Consider the following 10725-nt stretch of genomic DNA (forward strand, 5'->3'; position numbering starts at 1 on the left):
CATTTGAGGGGCCAAAAGGAATCATGAAAGCCTGATGTTTAAGAGTTGGGAACCATTTCCCGAAGAACTTTATTGAGCTGTCTTAGAACATCATGTATCAGTGCATCCATATAAGCTCTCTTAGGCAAACATTGACATATTCCCCCAAAAATATAAAGCTGGTAGATAAAATAAAAAAACAAAATGGTCTAAAAGGGTTCAAAAGCTGTCGGAACTCACGAATGATACAGACTAACAGAACTTGTCTTGAAATCCTTCTTCTGATGAGGATTCAGACTGACAGTAAGAAAGATTAGATCCGATTCAATGCTGCAACACATCTGCAACCAGCATAAATATTGCATAAAAAAGATGCAGACAGCATTATGGCCTCATTCCACATAGATGTAGAAACTTCTGTATGCTAAGAAATTACATGTTCCTGATTTTAATTTCTTTTTACGTTCCCTTTTATGGTAAATATGCACCTACAAGGAAGAAATACTGAAGATAAATTTTGAAGTCTTTCATTTTAGAACTAGAGCTATTCTAGTACAATAACAAATCTACTCATGAGAGTCTAGCTGAGATAAGTTAAAAGAATTTTCTATTTGAACAATTTCAGAATAATAATTGTGGGAAATAGATTGTGCAATAATTTTGTGGGAAATAATTGTGCATAACATGAGGCTGCTCAACAGCCTGCTTTACTCCTTTTCATTACAAGCTCAGCTAATTAGGTGAAAGAACTCATAAAGAGGAATCACTTACCTATGAAAAGCTTGGTCATCTGAAAGTTTTCCTTTTGCTCTTGATGGTAGGCTATAATCTCATGTTTTAGTCGATTATTACATTTCAATTTACTGTACTTTAGTTGAGCTTGAGCTTTAATCGCTAGTGTTTTGCACTAATTGTGTATTTTATGCTTTGTAGGAGTGATTCCGAGCTATGTAGATGTTATGGAATGAATTCAAGTGATTTGAAACTTTGAAGTCTGATTAAAAGCCCAAGGAATTAATCGGGGATCAAGGGATGATAGTTAACAACAAACGAAAAATCGAGCAGGCATATTGCGCAGTGTCTAGTAAAACGCACATAACTTTTCACTCGGATTTCCGTTTGGCTCCACAATATATTGTTGGAAAGCTAATTCAAAGGGCTACAACTTTCATGTTTTACGTTTTTTTTAAATTCCCAATAGAACAGGGTGAAAAGTGCGCGGCAAGTGCGTGTCCGTGCACTGACCGCGCATATGGGGCAGAACAGTGTGAAAAGTGAGCGCGGTACGTCCAACTCCGGAAAAGTGTCCTTTTTCGCATAGGAGAAGGTGTATTTGTTTGGGTCCGACCCTACTTGGTATATATATACAGAAAAATGGTATTTTGAGGACTTTTGACATAATTTAGACCTAAGGAAGCTAAAGAGAAAGGGAGAAGCAAGAGCACAAGGATTTCACCATTCATCTTCACTCAAGACAAGGGTTTGGATGTTTTATGTTTTTCTTTGACTTAAACTTAATTGTGATGAATTTCTCCATATCCATGGAATAATTCTTCCTTAGGGATTGATGAATTTGGTATTTTGAAAATTGTTTGTGGATATTAACTCTAATTTTTATGTATTGAATCGTTTTGGGTATTTTTATTGTTGCATATATATTCACATATTTAAGTAATCGAAAGAGGCATAATTTGTGATATTTTGCATTATCTTATTGTTGAATTCATTGATTCTTGTTAGTAATCGAAAGAGGCTAGTTGAATTAATGTTTAGACCTAGTTAGGAGGATAATCGAAAGAGGTACTCCTAAGGATCAATCCACTACGAATTCTTGCATATCTTCGTCAAGCTTAACTTAGTTCATATCGTAAGGTTGAGACTTAATTGAGAGAGGAGTTTCTACTGAATGTTTTAACATAATAGAGTGAATTCGAAAGAATCATTTGAACTTTAGAAGTGAATCGACTAGAGTTAATTCCCGAACAAATATCTTACACCTATTCAATCAACCCCTATTTTCTCCCATTGATATCATCTTTGCTTACTTTTGTTGCGATTGTCATTAGCCAATAGTTTAGACTTTTAGTTTTAATCACACAAATCTAAATTGGCGATCATCTTGGATAGCAATTAAGCTAGAAGCTACGAAAACACTGTTTAAATCCAATCCTTGTGGATACGATATTTTCTATACTATATTCGACTAGCGGGCATAATTTTGTGTTGTGTTTTTAGCTCGTCGGCTCTGAACCAATATCTCAAACTCCATTACATAAAAAGAGATGATGCAAACATGAAAGAGGATACTACTAAATACAAGCTAACATGAACTGTCCAGTTGAGTCAATTACAGTTGCTCCCTCAGAAGGGAAATTAATAGCTGAAAGCAATGACTAACCTTGGAGGAAACTTGGTCTGATTAGTGGCATTATTAGGTTCACAAAACCTTATTTCTATTGGCCAGGGTACAAAATTTGCAGTAGCAACCTTATTGCGGTATGTCCTGTCAAAACTCACTGTTAGCATTACCTAACCAAGGATCCCATAAATAAGTAACCACAAACTGAATAAAAAAGCTTTATGCAGCTTCTTATTTTCAGATCTCAATACATAGTAGGAAAATATGTAACTAACTCACTGAACCCTGATAAATGTTGTCCCTCGCATTAACTAAATCTAGAGTTGTCAAAAACAATTTGAGGCTTAATTTAGTGTGCTAAGTTCAAGAATGACATATCTATTCTCAATTAAAACCTTGCCAAAAAAAAGATGATTATGTGCCATGTCAAGGCCTAAATAGTTACTTCCACCACTTCATGATGCCTTTCACAAGATGTGCAGCTAATGAACGTTTTGAACTCAAAGAGAAAAAAAGGTCGAGTTCCAACTTGTTCTGTTTTCTTTTTGATGGAACTATCAAAACAAGAAAAAAATAAATTAATTATCTCTCAATAATCCCAAATCGATTCCTTTAAAAGAAAATCTTGCTTACGAAAAACAAAACAAAACAAATGTGTTGCTTTGTCCACATGGAATGAGCTCAGGCAGTTGAATAACATATCTTAACAGCTAAATAGGTCATAGCTTGGTAGTTGGACTGGGAGCCAGACTGATAACACAAAAGGATGCTCCTATTAACAAGAGACTTCCAGCAGCATCCTTACTCATATTGCTAAATTGTGCATGCAGATCTAGCATATCCCAACCTCCTTCTCTTATGATGTTTCTTTTCTTTTTCTTTTTCTTTTTCTTTTTTCTTTTTTCTTTTTTTTTCGGGTGGGGGGGGATGGAGCGACATGGTCAGTGAGACTTCTATACCTGAACCCAACTAGCTTGGATTGAGGCGTAGTAGAAGTCTGTTTTTTGTGTTTTTCTCCTGTTTGTCTATCCTTTGTAGTAACTTGTTTGGTTAAGATTGTTCCATAGGTGCTAAGCATGAAACATCATATGAAGTAAACTCCATCCTCCGCTTCCCCTTCACGGATAACATAATCTCCACGATCTGCAATGATAACACACAATGAATTGAAAAGAAAGATATGATCTTTTTCCAAAAAAAAAAAATATGAGTCAAACATGATCTTATATCTTTATTAGACTTATTGAACTGCAATCGTTATGTCTTGGAAACCCGAAAAAATGGATTCTCAAACTGGTATAGGCCACATGACTAGAAGCAAATGCCCCAAGTCTATTTGTTACCCGCTAAAGGAAAAGGAACCGTTCCAAATCTAAGAAGTAGCATAAGAGCTAAAATATGTTTACTTTCAAAAAAAGAGAAATAAAATAGCTATAAATTGATTAATCAGATGATGAATCTTCATTGTCTTGTTATAATGAAAATAAATCCACTATAAAATATGTTTTTTCCATTTTAGGTAGAAGATTCTAGTATAACAAGAGAGATTATTAGACTTAATCAAACATTGGGCACCCTAGTAGAGAAGTATTATAGCTGAAACTCTGATACTATCACTCTGTATCATTAACTATACACTGATTAATCAAATATTGAATCCTTCATTGTTATGTTAATGCAACAAACATAATATTCAGTTCCTGATAACTTCTGAAGGTCATAGCTATATAGGACAGAATAAAAAAATTAAAGAAAGAAATAGAAAATTGATAAGAATAAAACTTCATCACTTAATCCCTTTCCTTCTCAATTTGGGGTTTCAGTCATTCCAATTTCCAATGCAGGTAGATAATTTGTCTCTTAAGGGCAAAGCCATCATCTTGCAATGCATGCCAATAGTTTCCCACTAAATTCTGATATTTTGTACTAAAAATTATTATAGAAAGTAGAAACCAAATCCCTCAATAACAAAGGCCAATTCTTTTTCCACAAGAGGCTCTGCAGCATTAAATTAAACCATTAAAAAAAAACATATTTAATGCCAAAGAACCACGAAAACTAAAAAGCAAGTGCAAAATTGGAAAATGGAATCACATAAATTTAAAAATTGAAAGCACTAAACTCAACTTTCTGGGTTATTTGAAAATCCACAAGCACTTCTCTATTTCAACTTCAAATGATTTTTCAACTTCGACTCAAATATTGTCCATTCTGTTCGCAAATATTTGAGTCAAGGAAGGAATTGTCATTGCAATTGTAAAACAAAGTACTTTTATCCTTTTCACTGGTGTTTGTGCCTGTGTAAGTGTCTTGTTTAAAAAATAAAATTTCTCATCTCAGGAGATGTATGAAGGCATGGTTTTTCAGTAAATATTATAGAGGAATGTATTTTTTATTGGTGCTTTCAAATGCCCGATATACTTGATAAACTCGCTAAAAATGGTGCTTGGATCCAATAATTGTGACACCATTAGTTAAATAACAAGATTAGCAATCAACAAGTGCAGCAAATAATCAAATGGAAGTGAAGACCAAAACACACAGCCATCTTTATTGTCAATTGAAGATGCAAGAATGAAAGCAACATTACATGCTTGTCTTAATATTGTACATTTTGTAGCAAAAACTTGAATGGACCAAGACTTTAGTACAAAGCACAGCCAGTTCTACGACGTTGACAAGAGAATCTTTGATCTCACTCTGGACCTTTCAGAATAGCTTTGATCCAGAATAGTTTTGACAAGAGATGAATAAAGTAGCAACTGATCAGGTGATCAAGTTCCCTCTTTTAGAAGCAGGAATGTAATTTGATATGCTTGTGTGCCGCTGCCTGTGCAACTCGATTTCTTGTATGATCAACATCATTATACAATCAAACAGCAGATTTTAAGTTCAGTAAATACTCCATCCACCTAGAAATACCCTTCCAGCAGAATACTCTCGCCTAAGGTCCTCGATGTTAAGTTCTTCAGCCTTCGGTTTTGCTGCATATGCTTAAAAGCATCTTTACCACTTCCACCCAAAATTGGCAACACTTCCACAATAACCTTCTGAAATAAATTTTGTTCAAAACCCTCTTGCAGGATTTCCTCAAAATCTGCTGAGTTTCCCCTCAAGTCCAGCATCACACTACATAGTCCTTGACGCTTGCAGTGTTCAAGGATAGCTGTTAAATTCATCCTATCTAAAACTACTGTCTCTATCCCTCTTTGACTTGCTTCAAGCTCCACAGTAATCTCCTTATCACTGAAGATTATAGTTTTAGATGATGTGTCATCTGTAACAGCAGGGAGTTGAAGTGAATCTGAACTCTTCGCTAATACAATCTGAAGTGGTTGTTTTGCTCCTGGTTCTTTAGATGAAAGAACTGAATAACTCTGCGACTGCAAGAAGGAAGAAACAATTACCGCATCATATTCTTGTAATAACTTTGAGTAGTATCCACCAGACTCCACGACTTGTGCGCCCAGCTGATTTGAGAAATCACCATCAACTGAGAGAGAGTACCTGTTGTTACGGATTAATTATTCGTTATAAAGAAACTGAAATAAACACGCTGAACGATGTGGTCCTGAATCATGGCGTAGCAGGTTGCAACAATTGTGGGAATATCAAAATTATACCTGACTGTGCCAAATGGTTTTCCAGTCAGCATTTGATGTATATAAGCTTCGTTAAGCTTCCTACAAAGTTCTTCCTCAACACCTGTGATCACTTCAATTCCCGCATCTCTTAATCTACTGAGACCAGTTGAAGCTACAATAGGATTTGGATCCACCATCCCGACAACCACCTTTTTCACTTTGGCCTTGATTAATGCCTCAGTGCATGGTGGAGTTCTGCCATAATGATTACATGGCTCCAAGGTCACATATGCTGTTGCATTTTCTGCTAAATCACCAGCATCTCGAAGTGCAAAAACCTACATTTACACTTTATATATTTAGATAATTAGCAAAAATTCCAGATTTTGAAGACTCAATATATACGGTCCTATCAAACCGAAATTACATAGAAAAAAGGTTCAACTGATAGATAACTCAGCATAGAAAAAGTGTTAGGTTCCCTTCCAACTCCAAAGAGTGAGACTGACCTTTGGATGATATTTTTCTCACATAAATTTATTAACTTAACTAGTTAATCTATCCCTGCTTCACGCAGTCATTAAGCAAATATTAGTGAGTTTATTAAGTGATCATTTTATAAATTAGTCCATATAGAAAAATAAGCAACATGGCAATCACTTAAACTAATTTTCATCTACAAAAATTATATCTAAACTAATCAAATCTCCTTTTAAGTAAATCTTAAGTATTATAAATTAATAATGCAAAGCTTCTATAATTCTAGTAAATCACAACAAAATAGACACTTTTTCAGTCGTTCCTCGCTTACCTAAGATTTCTTTAAAATAACCAAAAATACAAGCAGTAAAACGAACATTTTTCACTTAGTTCTAAGTGGCATTTATGCTATCATTTTCAATTTGAATCCAATTAGATAACTATTTTCTCAACTATGAATCTAAAAAAATAGCTTCTTTCTCTAGATAATCTTTTTCTACCATCTACTTTCACATGTCACATCTGTATTTTTTTAATTTTAAGAGTAAATTAATCCACAAAAAAGGATAGGAGTTACATAATACTCAAGGCCGCTGGTGATAATTACAAGAACAAAACACACCAAGCAAACCAACATCAACTGTCAGTTCACTACAATTTTCACTTGATTCCAACACTAGTTCGAGGCACGCTATGCAAGAGACGTTAGTCTTCAGAGTAGATATTCACTCTAATGTGTATTCAAATAGAAGTTCTTAGGAACTCTAAAATCTCTTAATTGCTCTGTCGAAGTTAGAGCAACTGAATGATCTCGTGAGCATGACCAAAAGATGAAGACTTTCAACTGTTCAAGTGCAGAAATGTAGGTAGTGCTGGAGTTTTTCAAATTAACTACCATACAATTTTTAAAGAATGAATGCATTGCTTAAATTTTATTACTTGTAATTTGTAATGATGAATGCTAGCAGCATAACGGTAATGATGGTTTACAGCCAGATTGTTAGCATTTCTCAACATTACAATTTACATGGGCAATATGTTTTTACTCAGCTTAAACTCATAGGTTGTTGTTTCTAGTAGCCAAAACTCTGAAAATCAATATTTACACAATGAAGGCGTAAACTCCTATAATAAATAATTGCACCTCTAGTCTTTGTTGTTCAGAGAAAAAGAGGTAAATGAATATACACTTGACTACAAACAGCATCATGTAGGAAAAACTCAGAGGTGGAACAAATTATCTCCAAGATTTAGTAGTATAACCACCTTTTATTTCAGTGGTTGCAAAACATCCAACGTACAGTTTCTCTAATGTCATGATCGATATTTCGAGTCAGTGCAACCAAACATCTGTTGTTATGGTCAACTTCAAGAATCCACCGGCAATAACTTGCAGTCCAGCTGATGCATCATAGCTTTATGTATAATTCTATTCTTTAAGCTATTAAACCATTTACAGTATTTGTCAAGGGAACGTAAAACATAAGAGTATTCTGATGTAACAGTGTATAAATTCACTATTTCGAGATTTTTAAAAGATTTATCCTTGTTGAATAGGAAACAACTGGTATTGTGTACAATGAGAATGACAATTGTTAAACCAATAAATGACAATTGATGATTATGTGTATCATGAAAAATATCAAAGACAAAATATACCATGAGGAACACTGAAAAAATATAGCACGACGCACACAAGTATTTACATGAAAACTGGTCCACTAATTCCAATGAGAAAATGCGAGCTCAGAAGAATGTCGCTTAATTCTCTACGCTCCATTACATATATATCTAACTGAAAAATAGCTTCTATGATCTCTTTAATCGTTTATATGATAAAAAAGTGTCAGCTAGGTGACCAAACATAGTGTTGAACGATGACTGGGTAGTCTACTGCTCTTCAGAAAGATTTCATGCACACTGTTACCATGGGAAACAATAACCAAATTTGAAGCATCACTCAACAAAGAATCATCCACAAATTAAACACCTGTGTATAAATTCCAGCAATTATCTATGGAATTCCCAGAAGAATTCTGTACTGTTGCCCAAAATATTTTTTTTTTTAAAAAGGGAGAAGATGTCTAGCTTCAACATCACTATTTCATCTTCTTTTCTTATTTTAGCCATTGTTGCGATAGAATGCTGTCACCAGCAACCAAGAGCTTTATATCATGAGTAGTTATAAACACCTTTGGAATTCCCCTTATTTATTATGAAAATTAGGGGAGTCATTCAAATGATTCAAAGAGAAGAGCCTGCAGTTACGTCTATCAATAGCCGTTTGCTTTTTGCTATCATAAAGATACACTAATGTGTAATTTCTACCATAAAGACACAGTAATGTGCAACTTCTACCATAAAGACATAGTAAAAAAGAGAAAAGATAAACTGTTTTTCTGCAAATTTTCTGAATAGAAAGTTTTAAAAAAAGGCAAAAATTTGAGAGATGAGATAAATACAATTCCTGGCCAAAGAGATGTGCCAAGTCACCTTTTCATTCCCTTCTTTATATATATATATATATATATATATATATATATATATATATATATATATATATATATATATATATAGATAGATAGATAGATAGATAGATAGATAGATAGATAGATAGATAGATAGATAGATACGCTAAGGTTAAGTATATTTGTTTCCTCAAATCTCTAGTCCGATCTTCTCTGTTTTTTCCTTCTTCCTCATTAGAAAATTCACTAGGAAATTGAGAAAGGCCAATATATTGCGCAACTTGCAATCTGACAGTAGTTGGAACATTTCAGTTATGCTCCCAAACCAAGAAATTGAACTAGTATTATTTTCTACTACCCAGACATCATTTCAGTTCTTTCAATTACTGAATGTCAAAAGCTCGCAATCTCAATTCACGAATGAAATCAAACAACAGCCACACAAAAAAAAAAAAAAAAAAAAACATTCATTAGAATTATAAAAAATAAACAAAGAAAGCAATGAACTCACCTCAGCATGTGGCTGGCCAGCTTTTGGATGAAAACCCTCACCTACAATCTCCCCATTCTTGACAATTACACACCCAACCATAGGATTAGGACTTGTATGCCCAATTGCTTTCCTAGCAATCTCCACACATCTTCTTATATAAAACCCATCATTCTTATGCGACCCTCCACACCTGACTTTGACCAAACGATCGCCATTTCCCAAACTAGTAAATGAAATAGACACCCTTTTGGCTACATTAGAAAACCCATAAATATTTTGTCTTGAAGTAAAAACCATTCCTTTGCACACCCTTTTGTTCGCATTACCAAACCCATAATATGATGTTCTTGAAGCAAAAATCAAATCTTTTGGTTGATTTTTAGGAATCGGGGCCCTTTTGTTCGCATTACCAAACCCATAATATGATGTTCTTGAAGCAAAAATCAAATCTTTTGGTTGATTTTTAGGAATCGGGGGATAAAGACTCTGTTTTGAAGGTGAGAATGGGCAGCAGTACATTTTCACAAAAATTCAGTCCAGACTCAAAGTGAGAGTTGGAGAACTGAAAATGTTGTGTTTAATATAGAAAAAAAAGGGAGAGAAAGCTAAAACGATGAAATAAAGGAAAACGCAAAAAATGATGTCTGAGCCCGGGTTCGAACCGGGGACCTCTAGTGTGTGAGACTAGCGTGATAACCAACTACACCACCCAGACGACTTGCCGATGGACATCATTATTAGTTTACTTTTTTGTTTTACAGTAGATTTGTTATTTTTAATTTTGTTCTTTTCTATTTAAAAAACATATCAAATTTTGGTCACGATTCAACTTGTGACTTGCACACACCAAGGATGTGGTATAATAGCTAATGAAGAAGATGTCTATTTAGGAGATTAAGGTTCAATTCCTAATAAAAACAAAAAAATATTAAGTGCTTTTATTTTTATTTTTATTTTTCTAAGTTTTAGAGTCAAAGTTAAATGAATATAATAAGTATTTGATGGAATAGTCAAGTTAATTCAGACAATATTATTATTTATTTTTTTAAAAAGGTGCATTTATTACACATTCCCGAGGCCAAGTGACATCCTCCTTTCTCCTCGTCTAATTTGGGAAGGAGACATAAAATACTTTAAAACAAACTCTAGCAACTGAATTAGATATTCACTAAACTTTTGACGTCATAGGTTCTTGAATTTGATAAGAAGGACTAAGTCATGAAAAGTGGCAGTGTGTAGGCATTTAGCATGCTGCAATACTGCATAAAGGAATGCAAGAAAAATGTTGCTTTGAAGACACCACATGAACATAAAACAATACATCAAATTAAGGGGTCAATTGGTTTCGCGGATAAAAGTATA

At 34.1% G+C, this 10725-nt stretch overlaps 1 protein-coding gene and 1 non-coding gene across 2 annotated transcripts; both read right to left on the reverse strand.

Moving 5' to 3' along the window:
• Positions 1-4863: 4863 nt before the first annotated feature.
• LOC107827881 (riboflavin biosynthesis protein PYRD, chloroplastic) lies at positions 4864-9954 on the reverse strand. The gene is made up of 3 exons (XM_016655101.2): positions 9382-9954; positions 5962-6260; positions 4864-5845 (listed from the first exon to the last, which is right to left on the reverse strand). The coding sequence occupies exons 1-3, from the start codon at positions 9880-9882 to the stop codon at positions 5251-5253; spliced, it is 1395 nt and encodes a 464-aa protein (XP_016510587.2). The 5' UTR covers positions 9883-9954; the 3' UTR covers positions 4864-5250.
• Positions 9955-10004: 50 nt separating this feature from the next.
• On the reverse strand, positions 10005-10078 carry TRNAV-CAC (transfer RNA valine (anticodon CAC)). Its single transcript has one exon. It is a non-coding gene; the product is annotated as a tRNA-Val (tRNA).
• Between the last annotated feature and the right edge of the window lie 647 nt (positions 10079-10725).

Source organism: Nicotiana tabacum, chromosome 19 (assembly GCF_000715075.1).
Source record: "Nicotiana tabacum cultivar K326 chromosome 19, ASM71507v2, whole genome shotgun sequence".
NCBI classification, from domain to species: Eukaryota; Viridiplantae; Streptophyta; class Magnoliopsida; order Solanales; family Solanaceae; genus Nicotiana; species Nicotiana tabacum.